This window comes from Strigops habroptila, chromosome 3, assembly GCF_004027225.2.
Source record: "Strigops habroptila isolate Jane chromosome 3, bStrHab1.2.pri, whole genome shotgun sequence".
Lineage (NCBI taxonomy): Eukaryota > Metazoa > Chordata > Aves > Psittaciformes > Psittacidae > Strigops > Strigops habroptila.
Genome location: NC_044279.2, coordinates 32,499,767 through 32,524,741, shown reverse-complemented (window position 1 = coordinate 32,524,741; position 24,975 = coordinate 32,499,767). Strand labels below are relative to the sequence as shown.

The 24,975-nt window shown below is 42.3% G+C and overlaps 1 protein-coding gene across 2 annotated transcripts in view; it reads right to left on the bottom strand.

Moving 5' to 3' along the window:
- Positions 1-7,912: 7,912 nt before the first annotated feature.
- Positions 7,913-24,975, bottom strand: part of ANO6 (anoctamin 6) — an 81,655-nt gene continuing 64,592 nt past the window's right edge. For both annotated transcript variants that reach the window (XM_030479861.1, XM_030479862.1), the window contains 5 exons: positions 23,288-23,418; positions 22,304-22,509; positions 14,974-15,170; positions 14,390-14,495; positions 7,913-13,454 (listed from right to left, as the gene is read on the bottom strand). In XM_030479861.1, coding sequence (XP_030335721.1) covers positions 13,263-13,454; positions 14,390-14,495; positions 14,974-15,170; positions 22,304-22,509; positions 23,288-23,418 — 832 coding nt within the window. In that variant the 3' untranslated portion in view covers positions 7,913-13,262. The remainder of the gene's footprint in view (positions 13,455-14,389; positions 14,496-14,973; positions 15,171-22,303; positions 22,510-23,287; positions 23,419-24,975) is intronic.

Here is a 24,975-nt window from a genome sequence, read left to right as displayed (position 1 = left end):
TAGCCTTTAAATCCCTGTTTTTCCCAACCTCTATCACATTCTGTTGGGATGACAGTACACAGGAGATGTTTTACATGCTGTCTCCTTCCCACAGAGAAGTGAAAGTCCAGAACATCCTGTTCATCAAATAATAATGTTAAAATCATAAAATGTGACTCTGCTGATATGGAGCATGTACGGGTGTAAGATCCCCACAGACACTTTGTCCCTGATGATGGTCTGCAAATGGGAGGTGGAAAATTTGGTTGGGTTGTCCCAGATGGAAGCAGAAACTCCAAAGTGTTTAGATCCACAATTGAAGTCTTGCTCCTCTTCAGAGGAGAAAACAGGGCCTCAGGAAAGAGTTTGGTGCCTTTGTGCTTGCTATTGAAACAAACCTTTCAAGGAAAACAATGCTAATAGAGTCATCGCTTTGGCATATGAGGCCTGCTGGAAAGAAAGTCTGTTAATCCCCTCTATAGTTTCTCTACTTATACCCTTAGGCTGCACATGAACTGGGTAAGCACAAGAACAAAAGCTGACTAGAAATACCTCCTGTGACTGTTGTTCTCATGAGCTATTATCCCCTTTATTAAGGATCAGGCTAAGAACAACCTCTGTTCAGGACAATGTTCTGCAAAGAAATGTGATTATCATGCTGATTTAGGTGAAACTTGGCCCTATGTCTTGCCTCTCCCTCAGCCCTCACTGTCCATTTCTCTTACTGTGCTTGTAACCGATGGTGCCATCAGCCAGGCTGGAGGAATGCCCCAACCCCAGCCCTGTCCCCTTGAGCAGGGAGCAAGCCTGGGGGGCATCAGGGCTTGCACACACACCAAGATCAGCACCAGCTCAAAAGTGCAGTTTGCCTTCTCAGCCATTACTTAAGATATTCATTAATATATTTTTTTACAATAAAAAGGAAAAAAAAATTAATCCTGGACTGTGTATTTGTGTGATGCCTTAGAGATGGGATCTTCTAGAGAAGGGCAAGGCATAGAACTGTTCTCCAGATCACTGGTGTCCTTTCTTGCGTTTCTTTACTTACCAGAATTTTAGAAATTAATCTATTTGATATTTCATTTGGGGTTTTTTTTCAATATATCTGATGCTAATTAATATTTGTGATTATTGTGCAGTTTTTATTTCATGAAGATAAAAATCCAACAATGTTCTGTTTCATTGTGACTGAATGGAGATGCACCTTCTTGACCTTAGTGTCAGTCAAGTACAAAGAGGAAAAGAGACCAAAGATGGCTTTTCGGATCTTTTTGCAAAATTCATTTCCAGAGGCTTTTGGAGAAACTTGTCCTTTGTGGAAATGCACCATCAACTGAGAAGATGCTTTGAAAATGTAGAGTGCAAAAAACTTCAGTGGTTTTGTTAGAGAAAAAGTGTGTGTGGTATTCATCATACTTGGTTGTTCTGAATGTGAAATTTCCTCTTTGGAAAGCCATTTGCATCAAAAATAACTGTGATGTACCTTACGTTCCTGCAGTTGGAATTATTGAAAAGATCTGATTAGACTTATCTGTAAGTTTTACAAACCGTGACCAAATGTAATGTTTCCATTCACGTATTAGAAGTATGATTGAGGATAAATCACTAGACAATGTGAACTTAAGGAGCCTATGAATTGAACGATGAAGATTTTTGAAGTAGTAAATTACTTTTTCAGACTACGTGATTGCAATTTTTTAACCCTTCCAGTATTGGACAATCAAAAATTTTATCTACAGGATAGCTGGACCTTTCAAGTCAGTATCCCACTTAGGGGCAGACAACAGGAATAAATGAAATCAATGCAAAGAGCAACACATTAATTTGTGGGATTTTCATACTTCTTGAGCTATGATACTAATTTGTGAAATGAAAGTAAGCTACCCTAAAAACATCTTAATTGTAGACAGACCAGATGAGGGTGTTGGTATTTAAAGACACAGACTGTTTATAATGAAAGAGATGAAATTCCTGTCACATTGGAAAGATACAGCAAAAAAGCATAATAAGATAAAAAGTGATAAGTGTTTAGGCTTATGACGGGGGCTGGCTGGGGACAGATGTTTTCACTTAGATGCGGTGGTGCTGGGTTCTTATGAGCGTGCTGCTGCAGAGAGAGCTCACCAGTGTGGGTCAGAGAAGAATGGTCCTGGTGCCATTTTGACCATAAGCTACAAAGTGCAAGTATAGTCAGTCTTCTTTCTTTGCAGGACCAAATGAAAATCAGAAACAACAGGAGAAAGAATTTGGGACTTTTTGCACAAATATGACTCATTTTGGGATTTCAAAGTGGGTGAATCAGGTATATCTAATTTTTGTAAAAGCAAGACAAATCAGAGTATTGTTATTAGGTCATGTGCACAAACCAGGTAGTCCTGAATCTGGAGGTGGGGAAAGCAATCCACCTCAGAGTCAAGGTTGAGGCATGCTTATGTCTTATTCCTGGGTGAAGAAGAGGGAAGTTGGAGAACCTATTATCCACCACACAGAAGATTGTCTCTTTTGGCTTGACTGTCTGAATCCACAGCTCACCTCTTGCCCATTAAATCAGAAATGATTTCCCAGGAGAGTGTTGTAGAGAACCAACACCCATGTAGGAGCTACAGTAGCAAATGCAGGAGGAGAACCACTGGGAATGTCCTGACTGGTTGTAAAATTTTCTTTCTCTATTAAAAAAGTCTATTTAAATATTTCAGAAGTTTTTATTTTCCTCACAATTCAGCTTTAATTGAGAAGAGGTATCTGGAAAATGGAAGCGGTCTTACTGAGCCAGCTGTTTGCCAGCTTTGTTAGCATCTCTTTGGGAAGCAACTTCGGAGAACAAGCCTTGGTCCTTCACAGGTCCTCCAGCATGGAGGCCAAGCCTTGGTGGATATTCAGCTTCCTCAGGGGATTTGGATTCATCCCCTTCTCACTTTCCTTCTGGCCTCAGCTCTGCATTTTGAAAATGTGTGTTCACAAGTCAAGACATCGCATATTGCTCTAACACAGACATGGTTTAATATTCATCTTTGTTTACTCAACAATAAAAGTTGTATTTAATCTAAGATCTGTTAAATTTAACACTGATAAATTGAGCACTTTCTTAATGTATGTTCATGTTCTGTCTTAGTCTATTATATATGTGCTGTACAAATGTGATGCATTGGGTTTGTAAACACACAAATAAAGACAAGGAGAAAAAAAGCATTTGCAAATCAAGTTACTTTTCTGTGGAGTAATGAAGCTGTGAGAGCTGCAGTTCACCCCATGCAAGGCTGAGGATGGCTCAGCTGGTCTAATACATCATTACCTTTGAAAGGGCAGGTTTTGGCTGTGTGCTCCCTCACTCCTTGCTGGTTGGTTCTGGTGCTGGTTGGATCTGTAATGAGCTGGTTTGACTCACTGATCCAGAGTAAAACGCAATAGGTAAAAATGGGGGCAATTTTCTGCTGGGTTGGTGAATTGCATTGTCTTCACAAAGAGCCTGAGGAATGCCATGCAGAATTGCACAGTGGAGGTTGGTGGAGAGGGGAAGCGAGGACCCTTTTGGTAGCAGAAATATGTTAGACCCACCCATCTGCCTCTTGCACCTCCCCAGCCATGATGTGGGTCCATGAAAGTTTAAAGTAATCCAAGTGGGTCCTGCTGTCCTACCCTGCTGTGCTGTGACACAGTGCCCTGCTCTTTCCATGCATGAGCAATTGTGTCCATCTGGCTCCTTAGTGAGCTGGTTCTGTGTGCTAGACTGGCAGAAAAATGTTCAGTATTTGTATAGTTTCACTTAGGTCTCTCCCAGTTTTGCATCTTGAGCTAGTTCTCCAGTATGTCAAATGAACACAGAACACAAATGATAGTGGACAAATGTGCAGGAAAGCTTGCTTGGGGACAAAGGAGGTGGTTGAGCTGTGGCAGAGGTGGCTTAGATTAGTTGAAACTGTAGGCTGCAGTTCTACAACATATCTGTTTACTGCATTTCTGTTTCCCCTTTGCTTGGGTGAATTTGAGATGCACAGTTACATTTTCTGTCTGACTGATTTTTCATCTGTACAAAGCAGTATGTATACAATGGACCTACCCTGATATATGGTTTGCAAAAATCCCTTCTTACCCACAGGATAATGAGAGAAGCCTAAAAGAAGGAGAATCTATCTAAAGAACAAAAGTACATTAATAATTTCAAGAATGTGAAGAACAAAACCAAATCACCAACTCGTGTTTGCTCATCAAAAATGTCCACAGCTGGTTCAGTTAATTTGATGAGGTACAGAAATTAACAAATAACTTACCTTTAACTCTGATAAAGCTAAACTGGGTTGTAAGAAATGGATGGGCCTAGAATTGCAGGTCCATGCATATCTCAAGAACAGCAGTGAGAAAAAGTTCCAGCACTATTCCCATATGTACCATAGCTCATACTTCTAACTGCTTGCAGCTTTGGGCATCCTTCTCATAGTAAGGTCCCTGTACTTGATTGAGTTTGTAGTACAGGTGATACCTTTGTGAGCTATGCACACCTTCTGTGTGCCTGGGACTGCTAAAGGCCATTGGAGAACTAGAGCAGTCATTGTCTTTGATTTAGTAGCAAAACCTGTTTTCATTACTTGGTCTCAAGTCCTGAGGACAGCCCAAATCCTCCAGCACTGGAGCTTTCAATAAGACATTGTTTGTTCTGCTGCACTGTCAATAAGATGTCATTATTTAGCTGCAAGATAAGAAAGGATTTGTTAATGGCTCCTCTTGGGGGATGGTGACATTTTTTCCCCTTATAGATCACTGGAGAAAAAATATGGGAGCAGGCTGACAAGGAAAGAAAATCAGTTCAGCTTATGCTTTGTATTTATGCCTCCCAGTTAAAGCTTTAAGTTATGAGGAGCACAAATGCAGTCTTTTTCTTTTATTTGTAGTTGTGCATGAAAACAGTGATATTATATGCATTGTGCCTATCGTATATACCTTTTTAAGAGCAAAAAAAAATAGATACTTTAATATCTCTTTAAAAGAAAGCTGCTGTGAGCTGTAACAGGTCTGTAAACTATCGTTAAATAGAAGTAGGGTACTCTACAAGAGGCAGATCAGTTTTTGTTTTTCCCAAATCTAACTAAGTAGTTACTAATTAACAGCAGATATGGCAAGAATTTTTCAGCTCTTGCTTTGGCATAGCTGTCGGTGCTGTAACCTGGCAGCTGCATTGCTGGGGATGGAGCTGCTGTCGCCCTCGCCCCATGACCTCTGCCTCTGGCCTAAACCTATTGCAAATACCCCTGTCTGGTGTCACCTCTGTCCCCAGCAGGACACCAGGCTTCTGCAGGCTGCTGACCCACAACTCCCTGGTCATCCTGGCGTTTTCAGAGGCCAGGTGACATTTTGGAAATCCCAGAAATAACAAGGCAATATTCTTCGCAAAACTGCATTTAGGACAGCATATAAGGTCACTTATATGACAGCTTAAGGTCATGTAAGCGTATACAGACAGAGTTTAGCTGTCTGTGTAATCTTCTACATAGTTAAAGTTATGAGCACCCAGAGGCCATGTCTGAACTTGAAAAATTCACTTGGCTTCAGGTGAAGCCTGAACTCAAGGCACAATAGCTTCCCTGAATAGGGATATTCAGAGGACCTGGAGCAGGTGCCAAGACCAGCCCGGCCTGTTTGCAGTTGTGCAGGGGAATCTTAAAGGCGCAGCCCTGCTCATACAGCTGGATAACCAGCTCAGGCAGGCAGGGAGGTCTCTTGAACTCTCATTAAAATAATCATGGGATGAGGAGCACATTTGGTTGCATTTTGGTAGATTTCTTGGGCCAGAGGCTGTCCAGCTGCTGGACTGCCTCTCCCACTGTCCCACTCTCCATTTCTCACTTCCCACCCTGCATGACCTGCTGCGCTGGCCATGCCACAACAGACACCCGTGCACTGATCAGGCATTGGAACAGGCTGCCCAGGGAAGTGGTGGAATCACTGTCCCTGCAAGTGTTAAAAAAGTGGTGTAGATGATGCCTTCAGTGACATGGTTTAGTGGTGACCTTGGCAGTCCTGGGGTAATGGTTGGGCTTGATGAGCTTAAAGGTCTTTTCCTACCTAGCTGATTCTATGCCAGGCAGCACAGCCACCTGTGCCAGCACAGCCACCCGTGCAGCCGCAGTGCCCTGCCCAGTGAACAGCTGCACAGAGGGGTTGGCACAAGGCAGCCCTGAGTGCTGGGAGGAGATAGAGCCCCCTTCCATCCACTTATGCTGGCAAGGCCACCAAAGTATTTTCACAGGACAAGTAACCTTAACCCCTGGCTCACCTCTTGGTAGTCAGGATGCTCACAGTTCCGTAAAGCCCACGTGACAAACCCCAAGTGTAATTGACCCTTGCTGGAGCGGATGGGTGTTCAGGGCTGAACGCCCAGCTGTGGGTATCGGTCACCATTTCCATTGGCTTGCCAGGCTTCAGCAAGCGAAGATCCTGCAGTGCCCTTGCCACAGAGGCTTACATGGAACTCTGCACACTGAGAGCAGCCAGACCGGTTTAGAAAATGGCTGCATGAATGAGCACAATGCGGCTATAACAGGAGACCAAATGGGATCCCAGAGAATGGGGAGGTACGGTGATAGCCGCAGGTGGCTGTGGCTCCCAGCACAGCTTATTTAGCCACTTGTTGTGTGACATCCCCCCAGAAGCTGAGAAATGATGTGAGCGGCTTACATGGATGCTACATGAATATCTATTAAAATAATAATCTCTGATACTGTGTGTTAATGCTATTGGATTTGGCTGTAATTTCCCTCATGTTGCACAGTTTAAGAATGTCAGCTTCTTTTTTATTTCCCCTGTAAACTCTCTTTTCATACACTAGATGTGGCTTTTTGGTGTCCTGGCCTGTGCTTCCTGCACCATGGAATGCAGTGGGATTTTCTCTGGAGTCTGTATAGCATGCTTTTTCTTTTTTTTTTTTCTTTCTCTTCAGCATAGCCTACACATTTATAGAGAAGAATAATATATCTTGATACAATTGGACAGAAGACTTTTTTTCTTTACTAGAAAAGAGCATCTTGCAATGTGAGGCAGGCTGGGAGTTATGTTCCTTATAGTTGGCAGTGTATGCATATGTGTGTGTGCTTGAAAAAGGGTAAAGGATACGTGTTCACATGTGCACTTCCATACCCCATGCTAGTACTGCCTAGAATAACCAGATTAGATTATATTTGGACTATGATGATACTATATCCTTCTGCTTGTAGGAAAACAACCCTTGTGCTTCATCACAAAGTTTCTTTTGGTCTCGCTGTGACAAATCAATGCAAGAGCGGCAGAACAGCTTGGGTACTGGTGTCTGTATGACACATCACCCTTAGTCAGCAGAAAACAGGTTGGAAGTGGTAGTACCTCTGCTTCCACAACTATCATAACGCCACTGAAAGCAGATCTTGGGAATCCCTATGGGAAATAAAAACAACATACTCAGTGCAAAGAAGGTCTCTGTTTAAAATTACTGTCTAACCTTCCTGTTCTCTAAGGAAAGGGAAAGGATTTCCCTGAAGTAAAGGAAGAGAGGAAGACTCAGAGGAGAAGCAGATGGATGGCTGGCAGGGAGAGACACAGAGTGTGGAATGCCTGGAGGTGGGAGCATCACAGACTCAGTACAGATGAAGAAATAAATGATGACTCTGAAACATAACACAGGGTTTATCATGACAGGAGTAAAAGGGTATAAAGACCTAAACTGTTTATTTGTATGAGAACATAATGGTCCTTGTCATTGACTTGGTGTTGAAAGGAATGACTTCCATCTAGAGGATGCAGAAAAAACAGGAGATAAATTTCTGTACTAGTAACAGTTTAATGGAAAAAGATTGAAAAAGAGAAGGAATATGGAAATTAGACAGGGATGACATTGTAATAAGTTAAATGTGGCATTTGGCAGCAGCAGTAGTGTTCATAGAAAAACAATGCTAATCAACATCAGATGTATTGTTATTTTAAAATAGACTTTATTTAATAACAATAAATATAAAGAAATTTTAATATTCAGGAACTAACAGCAAACATTCTTAGAAAAAAATACAAAAAATACATTTTTACATTCTGAATTTTATCAACACACAGAGAGTCTACACTAGTGGCAATGGTCTGCAATTTATGGTGCTTGTTAAGGCAACGAAATGGTCACTGGTCAAAATTCACCCTGATTTCAACAGATCTCTACAAAGTAAGAGTCTGGTCTACATGTCAAGTGTAAAAAAAAAAAGAGTAAAATTGATTCATAGTGTAAAGCAAATGTTAATTTTCCCTTCAAGCAGATCTTTAGATACTATTAAAGTGACGTGGCCTAAAAAAAAAAAGTTAAAAATACTCATATATTGGCAACTGCCCCCCCCCCCCCAGCCCCAGCATTTTGTTCTGATGCCTCTGCAGAGCATCCTGCCTACAAGCAGAGCACATTTCAGCATTTGGAGGTAGAGGCTACAGAAATTGCACAGCTTAAATCAAACTATTAAAATGCAATTATTAGGCACTCTGTTGGTTTTCCTCTTCTTTCTCTCATTCAGAACTGCACTGTGAATAACACTGTGCATATGGCACACTGAACTGAATTCCTGATATAATGTCTTCTGAAATGAAATGTTACAGCTACATTAGCAGGGAGTGTGGTGCTTCAGAATCACTGGAGCAAAAAAGTTGATGTTGACTAGGTGATGCCCATGCAGTACTAACCACTCTCTTCAGCCTAGCTCTGGTTTTAACTCTCCAGACTAAGTACCTGTCAGAGACCACTAAGTGCATATCTACAACCTGCCTTCTGGTTCAATTTGAACCAAGAGCAATCCAGTCCATGTGCCTCGAGCCCAATCTGTGATGGGAAGCACTGCCCAGAAAGTGCGACAAGTGGAAGACTAGTTTCAAAAGTGCACTCATGCTCTGAACAAAAATGGTAATGTAGAAACACATCCAAAGCTGATTAGGATTTTATGATGGGAGGAGCCCAAGTCATAGATATACACACTTTGCTGATGTAGCATGTTTTTTAATCCCTGTTTTAAAGACAGGAATATAAACTCTCGATATAAACACTGAGGGCTAACTCTCCCTTTAGGAAATGCTGCCAAAAAAAAGGAACGTGAGAAAGGCCACAGGAACAAGGAGCGGAAGACCAGGCGCTCCTGAAAATCAGGCTTAAGCTCTGCCACCACTCACAGTGTGACCCCAGGCAAGGCACTCAATGCATTTGTTTCCTAGTCTCTTTACCTGTCAAAGAGGGCAATTAATGCTTTCTTAAGACTAAATAACTACTTGAAATGGTCCATTTCGTGCTGCATTTTTTCCCCCTTTATCACAGGATGCCTCCTTGCCTGGTCCAGCAAATACCTGAAAAGCAGCAATACCTGAAAAGGTATTTAAGGCACACTGGGGTTGTGATCACTGATGGGTGTTTGAAAAAGTGGCATCTCTCAGCTGAACACAAGTAGAGATGGGGGAGGACCAGTTAAAAGATAAAAATCAAAGCTCAAGTCAAGTTTGCCCAGGGAGGCCCTGAGTACTTCACTAAAATTGTATTATGAAACGGTTTTTTTTTGACAGAGATTTGTTTTAAACAGAAGTTTGGTATACTGTGTAGTGACAGAACCAGAGGCAATGGGCACAAACTGAAATACTGAACATCAATAAACACTTTTTCACTGTGGAGGTGACTTGAGCAGGTTGCCCAGGGAAGCTACAGAGTTTTCATCCTCGGAGATATTCAAAAGCCATCTAGACATCTGGGCTGCCTGCTCTACATGGCCCTGCTTGAGCAAGGGGATTGGACCAGATGACCTCCAGAGGTCCCTTCCAACCCCAACCTCCTGTGATCAGGGAAAAGGTCAAACCAGTATTGAGAGGATGTATTTTGATAAGAAATGCTGTCTTGTTTACAAACTTTGGAGTGTTTGTCCATCTGCCCAATTTGTATTTGATTCCTGGTAAATTAAAGACTTGTCATGTTTCTGACAAAATCAAAACAAATTGTAAAGGGTAGAGTCCCCTGTGCAAAGAAGCACTGGTCCCATCGCTACTCTGGTTGACTGCCCTTTATCATGATGGTCTATCTTATTTTTCTGTCCTTCATCTTTTTTTCTCGTCTTCAGGTGGTGTCTACACAACGTTTTCTGGGCATTGTAATAAGTAAGCTTCAGTCCTTCAGTGTCAGAAATGCAAGCGGTTCTCTGGAACCTGTGTGAGTTTCCTTCATCTTTCCCTGATTTTTGAGCCAAGCTTTTCTCTCACGTTCTTCCATGTAATCATTTAAAGTCTTGCTGAGTGAAAGCTTGGGTATCACGACTGCTGAAAGGATGCCCTCATGTGCTACCTCTTCTGGTTTAAATGTTGCCAGAGAAGTAAGGAGGAATTCAGCAGAACTGCTACCTCGGACTTCCAGGAGGCAGACCTTGGCCTCTTTAGGAGCCTGGCTGACAGAGTCCCTTGGGAGGCAGTCCTGGAGGGCAAAGGAGTCGACGAAGGCTGGACATTCTTCAAGAAGGAAATCTTCAAGGCACAGGAGCAGCCCATCCCCATGTGCTGCAAGATGCGCTGGCAGGGATGAAGACTGGCCTGGATGAACAGAGCTTTGGCTGGAAGGAGTTTATGAGTTATGGAAGGAGGTGCAGACTGCTCAGGAGGACTACAAGGACATCATGAGGGCCGTACAGAGAGTCTGTTGAACTACAGGCCTGTCATCCTGATCTCAGTGCTGTGGGAGGTTATGGGGCAGATCATCTTGAGTGCCACCACACAGCATGTACAGGACACCCAAGTGATCAGGCCCAGTCAGCAAGGGTTTATGAAAGACAGGTCCTGTTTGACTAACCTGAGCTCCTTCTATGACAAGGTGACCCACTTAATGGATGAGGAAAAGTCTCTGGATGCTGTCTGCCTAGATTTCAGCAAAGGCTTTGACACCATTTCCCACAGCATTCTCCTGGAGTAACTGGCTGCTCATGGCTTGGACGGGTGCACTCTTCGCTGGGTAAAAAACTGGCTGGATGGCCGGGTCCAAAGCATGGTGGTGAATGGAGTTAAATCCAGTTGACAGTGGGGAGTGTGTTGTGTGACAGCCAGCTGAACGTGAGCCAGCAGTGTGCCCAGGTGGCCAAGAAAGTCAGTAACATCTTGGCTTGTATCAGAAATATTATGGGAAGCAGGACAAGGGAAGTGGTTCGCCCCCTGTACTCGGCACTGATGAGACTGCACCTCAAATCCTGCCTTCAGTTCTGGGCCCCTCACTACAAGAGAGATATTGAGGTGCTGGAGCATGTCCAAAGAAGAGCAAGGAAGCTGATGAAGGGTCTAGAGCAAAAGTCTTATGAGGAGCAGCTGAATGCACTGGTGTTTTTCAGACTGGAGAAAAGGATGCTCAGGCGAGACCTTGTCCTCGGCTACAACTACCTGAAAGGAGGTGAACCCAGGACAGGTGGGTGACAGTCTCTTCTTCCAAGTAGCAAGTGATAGGATGAGAAAAAATGGCCTGAAGTTGCACCAGGGAAGGTTTAGATTGGATATTAGAAAAACTTCTTCACCGAAAGAGTTGTCAAGCATTGGAACAGGCTGCCCAGGGAAGTGCTAGAGTTGCCATTCCTGGACGCATTTAAAAGACATGTAGATGTGGTGGTTAGGGACATGGTTTAGTGGTGGACTTGGCAGTGCTACTTAATGGTTGGAATTGATGATCTTAAAGTTCTTTTCCAACCTAAATGGTTCTGTGATTCAAAGGATATGCTTGAGGTATGCAGCAGTCGGTATTTGGAAGTTTTGCTACAAAATTCAGATGTATGATTCCTTCTCATTATTAATGGGATAAAAAGTGCTTATAAATGCTACTTAGTTTCTGTAAATGAACTTCTTAATATATAAAAAGCTATATGAATAATCTGACTAAAAGTCCTGCATATCTATTATATTTAAGAAGAGTACAAAATTACAAATGCAACAGCAATCACCTGCTGTACAGAGTACAGGCATAGTTTTGCTTTTTTAACCAGATTTAGATTTTCAGGAATTCAGAAATTGGTCCAGTAAAGCTGTTAAAAGAGAAAGCAAGTGATAACCGGGAATATCACTGCTGCAAACACAAAGCGGAGCTCTACATACATGCTTCATCTGTAATTCCGTACCTTCGTTTGCAACTGGACCCAAAATAGCCAAGCAGATCTGCAGCCTAATTTGAAGATGACTGATGGCTCTAGCACTTGCATCCACACCTCTAACATCCTTCCTAGTTATTTAAAGCTTCATAACATTGTGAAGGCATATTAAATGGTTTATTCCAATCTTGAGTTTCAATAGATTCATGGTCTTGTCAGAATTCACTTCATCATGCAATGTTGTATCACAACAAGTCCAGCTGCACATTCTTCCTTTGTCAGAATTTCAGGGAAAGGCACGGTGTGGGAGAAACACAGAAGACAGCCCTCCACAAATATTGATTTGCTACGTGAAAATACTTTTAACACTCATTACTGTTACAGGTAGGAGACCTTCAAGGCTGTGGTTATTGAGAGCAGAACGGGCAAGTGAACTAATGAAAGTACATTGACTAGGGAAAGATAAAATGCCTGAGTTTTCTACTCACTTGGAGTGCTGTAAAGTCAGTTTGTGTGCATTGATTTCAAAGGCAATTCTCCTGTTTACAGAGAGATTGATGAACAGGATGGGCTTACAGTCCTGCTGCTTTTTGTGATCCAAGTCCATGATTAATTGAAATATCTTGTTATCCATTTAAGTCTCAGTATGCATAGCTAATTCAGAGTAGCACACAACAGCACTTAGTATGTCAATTCCAATGGCTTAACAACATGATTTTGAGTGTATTTTCCTTCTTTTTCCTTCATGCTTTGGCTTTTTCTCTTCATTTCATAGTTGGGGTCTGCATTAGCAAGCAATCACAACTCCTTCAGATGTTATTCTTACAATAAATCACTCTTGTTCTTAAGGTTTTATTCAAGTCAAAAGAAGAGATCTAATAGCTCTTGCCTAAAGTGGAAAGCATTCTATGTATTTCAGAATTAATGTTCATCGTCTTGAGATGATAGATAATTTTTGTCTTCACATGTTAAAAAAAAATGTCCTACTAAAGCTGGTTAAAAAATTGGTAACTCTTATCTGAGTCGCAGTGGTTGCATTTGTCCAAGGGCAAGAGGTAAATGAACAGGTAACAGCTGCAAGAAGCAATGCTTAGTAAAGAGAATTAATCCAAAGTGTTTGGTTAGCTATTGGTAATATCTTGACAGGTGTTAGTTGGCTAAATACTGTTATTCCATATAAAGAAGTTCTTATTCAGCTTTAGGTCAGAAAGTACTGTCTACTCCTTGGATAATTTTGTTGGCTATTTTCCCCATGGTTTTCTTCACAATTTTGAGATCGTTCTCATGCAAGAGTTTCTGTGTTAGGTACTTCTCTCGTTTGACCTTGCTCTTGGTCTTTTGTGATACATCCGGAATTAAGTATGAAATAATGAACTTCACAAAGTATATGACATGCTGGAGAAGGTGAAAATGAAAATATGTCAGTCAGGCTGAACAAGATATTATTATTATTATAAATAAAATGTCACGTTATCTCTTAAGACTCTGAGTTGGTTCTGTACCAGTATCTATTGCAGTGAAGTGTCTTAAAAAGCAGATACAACTAATGAATAGAATAACTGTCTGATAAACGAGAATTTCTGATTTTCTAATCCTAATTTTAACAAGGACTTCTCTGCCTGCTTTGGGGGAAGCCTGGTACCCAGTGCTTCTCCCCTGCATGGAAATACTGCTTACAATTTCTTTCAAAATTGTTTTAGGCTTGTTCGAATGACACTGGGGCAATGGACTTTTCTCTGCCACAGGAAATCTGATCTAACTGGTTGCATGTTTCTGATGATGTTGGTAGTCCCTAGATCAGGCCCTAAGTACATTTTATACTCAAATAATACCTAATATTCCTCTTCCTTCATCTCAGACTGACTCCCATCTTTTGTAAATCCAGATTGTAGCTCCAGAGGAACGAGCAATTACTTTTTGATGCTCATGTGGAGACCTACCTCTTGCACTGACCATCTTTATAGGCTTCACACTGCTAGTGAACATGTATTATGTAGATGCGTTCATGAGGCTGTGCACAAACTTCTCTAAGTGTATGTGAAAATATTTTTGGTGTAACTGTCCCTTCTATTTCTGATGCTAAAAATAATTTAACAGTTCTTGAGAAAAGAAACTGCGAACATGTGGGGCAATCCTCAGCTGATTTCGTGACTTCAGAGGCCTCTTTTTCTATTGGTGCTACACTTAATTTATATCTCCCAATCTCTTACTCATGTTAGCACATATGACCAGCTCTGATAGCTGTGCCTGGACAGAGTGTCTTTGAAGGATTTTCTGCATGGAGGGAAGAGCAGTTCAGGTAAGTAATGCTCAAAATCTCGCACACTTACCTCCATGACAATGATGAACGCCAGCTTGGCTGCAATGACATGCCAATAGTATATGTTATGCTCATACTGGTGCTGGTGACCAGGAGGGTAGCGGAGATCCCGGTATCTGAAAGCAATGTAGGAACGTCAGGAACTGTTCTCAGGCATCTCTGCAGTAAGGCACTGTGGCCAGAGGATGGAGCAAGACATGCCCCTGCTTAATGCATCCAGGAACAGTCAGCTGCAAGTAACTACAGTAATGGGCAAAATCCTATCTGCAGAATTAGATATATTTGGCTAAAATGTAATTTTTTTGCAACTATATTAAGAATTCCTCAAAAAACTTTTAAAGTGGTTTTTTTTTTTTTTTTTAGACTATCAATTATGAGAAAATCCAAAATAAGTCAGAATTTTCTGAGTAGCACAAACTTACAGGTGAATACTTTCGGTCAGTTCTGCCATTCAAAATATGCTGGCTTTTACTGTGTTTTAACATTTCTTACTGGATATTGTTAACTTCAGTAAGAATGATTGATGAACTAGATGATTTAGATATTAAAAAATTAATATTTGCTATTGGAAAAGAATGGTTATTTGACACTTGCCTGCATGTTTGGTTTACAAACCACGGGGAAAATGGCTTGCTTGCATTCTTGAAGTCTGATATATTGAAGACAGAAAGTGTACTGTTTATATACCCTTTCATAGTGTGACTGCTGTGACTCCCATAAGGAGGGACTGAAAAGGACCAGTAATAAACCAGGCGAGGAATCATGTCAGACGTAAAAGCAATGATCATAGCCTGTATTTCAGAAAAAGAAGACAAAAAAGCAGAGCAGTGTTTAAGAAACAAGCCTTCATAGAAAATATGTACTTTTCCAGTTAGTGGTTCCCTCCGTAAATGAGCATGTAGTCACTCATGGGCATAAAACAAACTGTTTCTGCAATGTGCACTCTGTACAGTTTTTAAATTATGCTAGCTATGCTGGATGCCTTAAAAAAGTTATACTGCAATCCACTTTTTTCCTCATGAGCATGCAGTGGAGGTCAGCAGCCAAACTCACCTTAAACTACTCTAAGGTAACCTCCAGCAAATGTGCTTGCTGTTAGATGTGCTTGTGAGATGCTTAAAGAAATCCTGCCTGATGAAACTCATGGAAACAAAAGAAGAGTCCCTCAGTAATATAAAATCAATTTCACCAGGAACCTGTGGTTTGAGTGAAGGAATTAAATAAATTATATATATAGCTGATCCGTCTTTGGCCCTAGTAACATCCCACTCTTTCTGAGGTGCTAGTCAGCCCAATTCATCTGGGCAATTGCTGCCCCCAAAGTTTCAATGTCAGTACATGTGGAAAGTGTTCCTGATGCCAAGCTAATTTTTTTTTAGTAGCAGCTGCATAGTGCTGTTTTACATATGACGTGACCATTTGTTTTCATCTTGTTCCCAAGAGAGTCCCTGTCCTACTCAGCCTGCTAGTCACAAACTGGGTAGGAAATTGGATCCGTGGGTTTGTTGTGGGAAGTCTTTTCTAAACTCATGAACTTCCCAAAACATCCTATTCTGGAGGACAGGTTAACTATGTTTAATCCAATCTTCTCCTCTGCTACTGCAAATTCAAAAGGTTTCCCTGTGAGAAAGACTTTCCACTGGCAAGATCTGCAGCTGAGTACCTAGCAAGAGGCTGCCCAACCAATTCATAACATCTGGGTGCCCAGCAGCTAGGGAGGAGTGTCGAGCTGCACTCTAGGGCTGAAAAACAAGCCTTTTGTCCCATGGCAATGTCAAAAAACACCTAACAACATGGATAGAAAGAACCAGGGCAGAGACATTAAGGAGACAGGTGTGAAGCAGGGATTTAGAGGGAGGTTTTGGCAGAGATGCCTAAAAGGTGCAGAAAAAAGCGTTAGGACAGGCATGAGACAGAGGATGGGAACAAGTTAAGTGATAATAGTAGCATAAGAGCTGGTTAATGTCTGTATTTTATTCCCCTTCCTGACAGTCAGTGATTGATGCATTCCGTATTTCCTTATTTTCATGAGATGGGTCAAAAATTGTCCACCTTTGTGCAGCATTCCCAGCAAGACAGCCCCAACCTGAGGAGGTATTTGTGATAGTTGTAGAAAAAGGGAAGGGGAGAGAGGAGAAAGGGTGAAAAAAAAATGCAGACACCTCTTCTACAGTTCCTCAAACAACGCTTTGGTGGCAGTGCTAGCTAAAACAATGACCATCCCTCCTGCCTCTGCCCCTAGCATGAGTAGTTCACTCATGCCCTGTCTGGCTCAGGTGTTCCTGCAGCTGTGCAGCAGATCAAATCGCGGCACTGATCTGTCTGGGAATCCTTGCTGGATGTATTCCTTGATCTGGTTCATCATCTGGTTTGTCAAAGGGCTAGTACTAGCACAACACAAGAGGCCGCAACAGGGGGAAGAGACAGAGAAGGGAGTTGAAAAAGGTGCAAGACCCACCCCACCTCAGATAGCATCACTGCCAAGTGATGAATGCTGTCCTTTTGAATTAGCTTACTTTGAAGTACCTGAGAAGCTAAACTCTTGCAGAAACAATACTTTTGAGACCATGGTCATCAAAGTGGTCAAAAAGTGTGGGTTAGATGAGTGGGTAGTGAGGTGGGGCCAGACTCTTCTCAATGGTGCTCAGGATAAGGGGCAACAGGAACAACCTGGAACCAGGAAGTTCCACCTGAGTATGAGGAAAACCTTCTTTACCTTCTTCTTTACGTTGAGGGTGGCAGAGCACTGGAACAGGCTGCCCAGGGAGGTTGTGGGGTCTCCCTCTCTGGAGATATACAAAACCAGCCTGGCCATGATGCTGTGTAACCTGCTCTAGCTGGCCCTGCCGTGGCAGGGGGTGGACTAGATGATCTCCAGAGGCCCATTCCAACACCAACCATTCTGTGATTCTGTCCAAGCTCTATATTTGTTTCTCCAGAATATTGTTATAATTGAGTTCAGTGGAGAGGAAGTTAATTTGGCTGATGAGAGAGAAAAGGGAGGTGTCCTAAAACTAAAATAAACTCATTTAAAGTTTTCAAGGGTAAGAGGGTTTTTTGTACTGTACTCTGGCTTAAATCAAATGTAGTTGGCACTGAAAATGAAGTGAAAATTATGTGTTGTTTATATTTACATGCAGAGTAGGTGTTTTTGGCTGACAAGAAATATATATTACTGTGTCTTGCAGTTGCAAAGAGACGACCTCACACCTAAATTACTCTGTTTTTAACTGAAGTACAAGCATAGAAAGTTTTATTTAAATATAATTTCTTTCTGTTCATCCAGTCAGACCATAACTGAACCAGCAGCAAATGAACAGTAAGGCAAAAAAAAATCCCTTCTCTCTTTGGATCAAAGAAGTTTGCTGCTGCTGCTTTGTATCGTTTAGAAAGATGCTGAAATATGGTATTTACACAACTTACTATTTGCTCTTACTGAATTTTTTTGCAGGGCCCCAGGTCTCTCATCATCCTAAATCTGAACCCTGCCTCACTCTCCTCCCTTGCTCAGAATGATCTCCAGATGTGCTCCAGAGAGCTGCAAGGACAGAAATATGAAAGCTAATCCTACGGCATCCTCTCAAAGGAAAAGAATTTTTCCTCCTGAATTATGGGCTGCATTTCAGAGTATTGCACTGGAGAACTACAAACAAATAGCACATTCTCTACTTCCCAAGCGTTACTGCGCACAGTTTTCCATTTATACCATAACTAATTAAAATCAGTCTTCAAATCAACAACAGATGCTTTGGTATCATGCAATACCAAGTCCAGTGACTGAGCAGCAAGTCTCAGAACTGATAGTTTTGTGCAAAAGTTGCTTGCACGTTACTGGTGGGTGTTAGAAAGGTAATGTATGGGGGAAAAAATGGTATGCTACCTGAATTCTAATCAGCTGTAACAAGTCACATAGAAAAGAGGAAACAGTTTCTGTGAAGGAAAAATCAAGGCAGGGATGGTAAAGGAAAGGCTGATGAACTATACTAGATACTAGATGTCAAACAAGAAAAAAAACATACTTAAAAGGAAACTGCTTCTAGCATTTGCTTTATAGCCCACACTTCATTAGCAAGAAATTAGCAAGTTGGCCGACGACACCAAGCTGTGTGGTTCGGTTGATACGCTGGAGGGAAGGGATGCCATCCAGAGGGACCTTGACACGCTTGTGAGGTGGGCTGATGCCAACCTTATGAAGTTTAACCAAGCCAAGTGTAAGGTCCTACACCTGGGTTGGGGCAATCCCAGGCACTGCTACAGGTTGGGCGGAGAAGAGATTCAGAGCAGCCCTGCAGAGAAGGACTTGGGGGTGTTGGTTGACGAGAAGCTTAACATGAGCCAGCAGTGTGCGCTTGCGGCCCAGAAAGCCAACCGTATCCTGGGCTGCATCAAAAGAAGCGTGACCAGCAGGTCAAAGGAGGTGATCCTGCCCCTCTACTCTGCTCTTGTGGGACCTCACTTGGAGTACTGTGTGCAGTTCTGGTGTCCTCCACATAAAAAGGACATGGAGCTGTTGGAGCAAGTCCAGAGGAGGGCCACGAGGATGATAAGAGGGCTGGAGCACCTCCCGTATGAAGACAGGCTGAGAGAGTTGGGGCTGTTCAGCCTGGAGAAGAGAAGGCTGTGTGGAGACCTCATAGCAGCCTTCCAGTATCTGAAGGGAGTCTATAAGGATGCTGGGGAAGGACTCTTCCTTAGGGACTGTAGTGGTAGGACAAGGGGTAATGGGTTCAAACTTAAACAGCAGAAGTTTAGATTAGATATAAGGAAGAAGTTCTTTACAGTGAGGGTGGTGAAGCACTGGAATGGGTTGCCCAGGGAGGTTGTGGATGCTCCATCCCTGGCGGTGTTCAAGGCCAGGTTGGACAGAGGCTTGGACCACATGGTTTAGGGCAAGGTGTCCCTGCCCATGGCAGGGGGGTTGGAACCAGATGATCTTAAGGTCCTTTCCAACCCTTACTATTCTATGATTCTATGATTCTACGAAATAGTGATCTTTTCGAGGTCCTTACAATTCCTGCAGCAGGGCCTTTTGAACATGACAGTCACTGGTGCTGTACCCCTTGCACGCCAACAGCCCCACCGACGCCAGTGGCACATGCATTGCATTCATACTGACATTAACTGTACCTAACATGTGACACCTCCAAAAAGGGTGACTCTGAAAGAAACATGCCTGCAGTTAAGAGTCATGTGAACATTGGGACTGAGTGCCTGTTAAGGAGGACAGAGAGTAAAACCGAGCTGTAAATATACTTTCGCACATTGAGGACTCCATGTTTTTAGTGATGCCTTGAGGGTGCAGCACGCAAGGAGGAATTTGGAGTGAAAAATGTTGCAAAGCTCGGATTAGCCTCAGGTGGGCCATGACTGGGTAGTGATACACACCTATTGCTGGGTCATTCTTCTGCAGAAAGCATGGCATGAGTACATTCCTAACAGAAGCATAAGCATGTCTGAGTGTAGATATGTCTGAGTCACCGTAAGGTCACCAAAGCCACTTTACCCTGAGTAGCCTAAGGACTATGTCTAAGGTACTCATAACAATATGTTAAAGTAATCTTCAGTTGTATATGCAACTTTTTATTTCATAGTGGTATTACAACATCCAGCTGGATTGACTAGGAAAGACAGGTTATCCAATAGCACAACATACTCGTTTTTCTTCCAGGGCACCAGGAACTTTTCTGCCTTTTATTTTGTACATTTTTTAGCAGCATAGTTCAAAATAGGCTACTGATGCACCAATAACGTCGCCTATACTTCTAGCTATGCTAGATGAAACTGTGCTTCATCTGTGAGGCAAATCCTGTGAAGCAAAGCATTATCTGCTGGGATTTGCATCATTTGCTAAGAGAGTTATCATTAACAATTTTTTTGCACAAGCAGTACACCAGAAGAGACCCAAAGTATCTCTGGTGCCACCTGACATTTCTAATGATCTGAACATGTGTTACCAAAGTTGCAACTTTAAAAAATTACTTTATGTAATTTTAACACTGGATTTACTACCAGGCGCTGGATGTTTACATGCCTATGGAACAGCTGGATTTATGTTTGACTTGCCTCAGCAGAGCAGTGTGAAACTGAGGGAGTATATGCTCGAGGTTGTTGTCTGTCTCCCAGATTCTCTTGTAAATTTTTCATCCTCTAGTTCTGTTTTTTCTTCTGACATTTCTCTGTGCTTACTTCTCTGCCTTCATGCCCTCCTGAGCCTCCTCTCTACATCCTAGCTATGTTTGCTATACCTGTCGAATTGCTATAAGGAAAATAAAGTTCTGTATATGAATAATGGCCATTTTGGGAGACCTTCAAATACCTGAAAATACATCTGGTAGCTGAGGTTGACACACACAATTTTTCTAATCATTGACATCCACCCTAGATTCCTGTTTCTATATAGTACCACCCCCAGCCCCCAAAATCATGAAAACAACCTACTGAAAAGATGATAACCCAATAGACATTCAGGTCATGGAAGCTCATCTATCCATTCTTCAAAATTAGCCTCATCTTTCCAGGGGCAGAACAAAGACTTCTTAAAGCATGAGCAGAAGGGGAAGTGAGAGGAATATGCCGGGACGCTCACCTGGGTGAGGGAAAAGGTGCACACACGTATCCCTGTATGTCCTCTGTAAAGCAGAACCCCTGGGGTTGAGACATCAGACTAGCCAAGCACCTAATGACCATAGAAGGTGCCTGAGACACAGGAACATAAGTTCATGTCCTTACTGAAATTTGAATTGCTCTTTTACTTGAAATAAGTCCCCTAACTATTGAGTTAGTATCTACAGTAGAGTGCTCAGCTCCATCTTACCCAAAGACCACCATTCTCCAAACAGGCTGAGCTTCCTGTGAAAGCTTGGAATAAGATGAACTTTTGTCTTCAGACTCAACTACTTTCTCCAAAAACTCCTACTGACTGCAGTATGGTACTGTTAATGCAAGGACGAAGTCCTGGAGGAAGTGACAATCGAAGTGTGTCAGAAGGAATCCCTAATCTCAGTGTTAACAGTAGAAAATGCTGATCTTGTTGAAAAAAGCTATTAACCATTGACATTCTGCTGTGTAACCAGTGGTCACTGCTCTTTTAGAAAGACCAGCAGTGAGAATCTTCTGAAAGACAGTATGTGTTAGCTACTGCTTATGAATAAGCAATCAAATAATGCACAGTGGTAAAATCCTATTGATTATTTTTCTCTCCACAATGCAGCCTATGTATAAGACCTTGGTAAATTCAAGGTATGGGAAATTTGAAAGGTCTGAATTTCACTGTTAGACAGAAAAAAAATTTCTAAATATTTTAAAGAAACTTTTAAAACTAATCTTAAATCCAACCTAAAAACATTAATTTTCAAATTCTCATCATTCTGACCTCAGAAGGTTGGTGCTGCAATTTTGAACACACATTGTATTTTTAAGTATACAAGAAAGAAGCTGAATTTCTGTTTTAAGTGCAAAATTGCTTAAAGCCATATGCAAATATGAAGGCATTGACCATAAGAATTGTAACAACTAGAAACAACAATCAGTTATAACTTCGCTAAACTGCAACCTGTTTTTTTTTTTTTTTTAAAACTCATGCATTTAACGGTAGACTGTCCAAAAAGATCTTTGTCCTATGCACTATAATTTCAGGAAAGAAGGGCTATAGTCTTCATATGTAACAGATTTTTCTGAAGACTTTAGCAACTCTAAATAAAATTTCTTTTCTTTAGATATAATATTTTAGACAGTATCCACATTTTGTTTCCAAACCATCTGGAAAGTAACTATTTCACAGGGGTCGAAGTCTTAAGGGACTAATGCTCATAAGTCATTTAGGATCATTTAAAAGCTACATTGCCACACGTGGCATTCCCACATTTGGATGTAACACCTACAGTGAAGGCATTTTACCTTGTGCAATTGTTGGCACTATACTTACATTGGTGACCACTGCCAGAATGGCTATGCCTTGCATGATAGGCTGCCAGGCTCCGATGTCTTGTGCCTTCTGTGGAACCATGCGCCTGAACTGGGTCGTTAGCTTCCAGGCATCCAACCGGATTTCCAACATGTTGTTAATAAGGGCCAGAAGAGGAGCCAGGGGGAATGATGCCACAAACAGAGTGACAAAGCCAAACTGTATAACTGCCAAAGGGAGAGGTTACATACATCAATGAGGCTTTCACTTACTGGAGATAAGCATGTATGAGCATGTATACATGTGGGAGAGAGAGATACAATAAAGAGTAGCTTGGTTCCTAGTGAATCTTTTCTATGACAGTATAAGAGCACAATGATACTGAAAAACCTGCTAGGTGAAGAGGACAGGAAAATATCACAAGTCACAACACATCAAGAGGAACTATTCTGGGTATTTAAACATCCATTTCTTTCTTATGTCTTCATCACAAAGACCTGGAAATGACTGTCTCAGTGCTGTGCTGGAAAGTCTGAACCAACAATCATCTTATTGGTGTTCAGGTTCTGCGACAAATACACTGGCAGTGCAGCGACAGAAGAGATAGTGGCAACAAACCAGAGATCTGCCAGCTCTCAAGAGACCAGCAACAAGTCCTGGTGACTGGAGACCCTGGGCAGAGCAGTCTGACACACAGCTCTGCATACAACACACAAACATGGCAATGGTCTGCCTTCTGGATGCATTTCTCAGAATGGGGCAAAGAAGCAGCACTATACTTCCTTGTACAATCACATGCTGTTTCCTTATTATAAATTGGGTGAAGGCTTAGCTGTCTAGTAAAAACTTGCAAAACTACCTGTAATGGCTCACCAAAACTTGTCTCAGAAAACATTCATGTTTCCTCTGTCTATGCACTTATTAAGCATTGCTTGTATGAAGATTCTCTTTAAAGTATGTTTGTGCCCTGCAGTGGTAGTGAATCTGAACTAAACTGCTACTTACCCATTTCAAGATACTCATAAAACAGTCCAAGTTTTCCAATGGGCTGTAGGTGGTAGTCGTGTTCCCAGCGTGGAATGACTTTTTGTGATCTAGCAGCTGCACAGTATCTTCCGATTAGATTCTTAACCCAACTATCAGCCAGGGAAAAAAAGATCACTAACATTGGTAAAATGACATAAAAAAGTTCAGTAAATGGAAAAAATTGACATTTGTGCTGTGATAGCTCCGAACAGTAGATTTAGTTATATTCTTGAAATACCGAAAGCCCTTCAAACATGAGTATAATCTTCCATTGCCTTATCCTGAAAGCAGTTATTTACAACCATAAATAAGTGTAAAAGGTCAATATATCAGAATCATTCTGGTTTATGCTTATGTCGTGCAGGAGAATGACCACATAAAATTCAAGGTAACAAAAAATCAAGTTAAATGTGGGCCTGAGGTTAGATAGATGAATTCCTTCTGATCACAAAATTCACAGAATCACAGAATGGTTGAGGTTGGAAGGGACCTCTGGAGGTCATCTGGTCCAACCCCTCCTTGCACAGGCAGGGCCACCCAGAGCTGGTTGCCCAGGACTGTGTTGAGATGCCTTTTCAGTATCACCAGCGATGGAGAGTCCACAACCTCCATGGCCAACCTGTGGGAGTGCTCAGTCCCCTCACAGTTAAAAGGTGTTTTCTAGTGTTCAGAGGGAACTTCCTGTGTTTCAGTTTGTGCCCACTGCTTTTGGTCCTTTCACTGGGCGTTGGTAACTGAGATTAGTCTGCCCCCTTCTTCTTTACTTTCGCCTTTCAGGTATTTGTGCACACTGATGAGATCCCCCTGAGCCTCCTCTTCTCCAGGCTGAACAGTCCCAGCTCTCTCAGCCTCTTCTCATAGGTGCTCCAGTCCCTTATTAATCCGTGTGCCCCTTTGCTGGGCTTTCTTCAGTGTGTCCATGTCTATCCTGTACTGGGGGACCCAGAACTGGACCCATCACTCCAGGTGTGGGCTCCTCAGTGCTGAGTACAGGGGAAGGATCACCTCCCTCAAACTGCTGGCAACATTCCTCCTAATGCAGCTGAAAATACTATAAACCTTCTTGCCATAAGGACACATTGCTGGCTCTTGTTTAACTTGGTGCTCACCAGGACCCCCAGTGTCTTTTCTGCTGAGCTGCTTTCCAGCTGGATGGTCCCCAGCACAGGGTTGTTCTTCCCCAGGTGCAGGACTTTGTACTTCCCCTGCTGAATTTTATGAGGTTCTTGCCAGCCCATTTCTCCAGCCTGTGAAGGTTCCGCTGGGTGGTAGCACAACCCTCTGACTTAACAGTTTTGTGTCATCAGCAAAGTTGCTGAGGGTGCACTCTGTCCCCTCATCCAGACCATTAAAGAAGATGTTAAACAGAACAGGAGCCAGTAGTGATTGGTGGGGTACACCTCTAATGACTAGCCTCCAACTAGACTTCATGCCACTGATCATCACCTTCTCGGCCAGGCCATTCAACGAGTCTTCAGTCCACCTCACTGTCTGCTCATGCAGCCCATACTCCAGTAGCTTCTCTACAAGGCTTTTATGGAAGAAAGTGCCAACAGCTTCACTGAAGACCAGGTAGACAATATCCACTGCTCTCCCTTCATCTAGTGAGCCAGTAGTTTCATCATAGAAGGTTAGCAGGTTGGTCAACCATGACTTCTGACTACTAA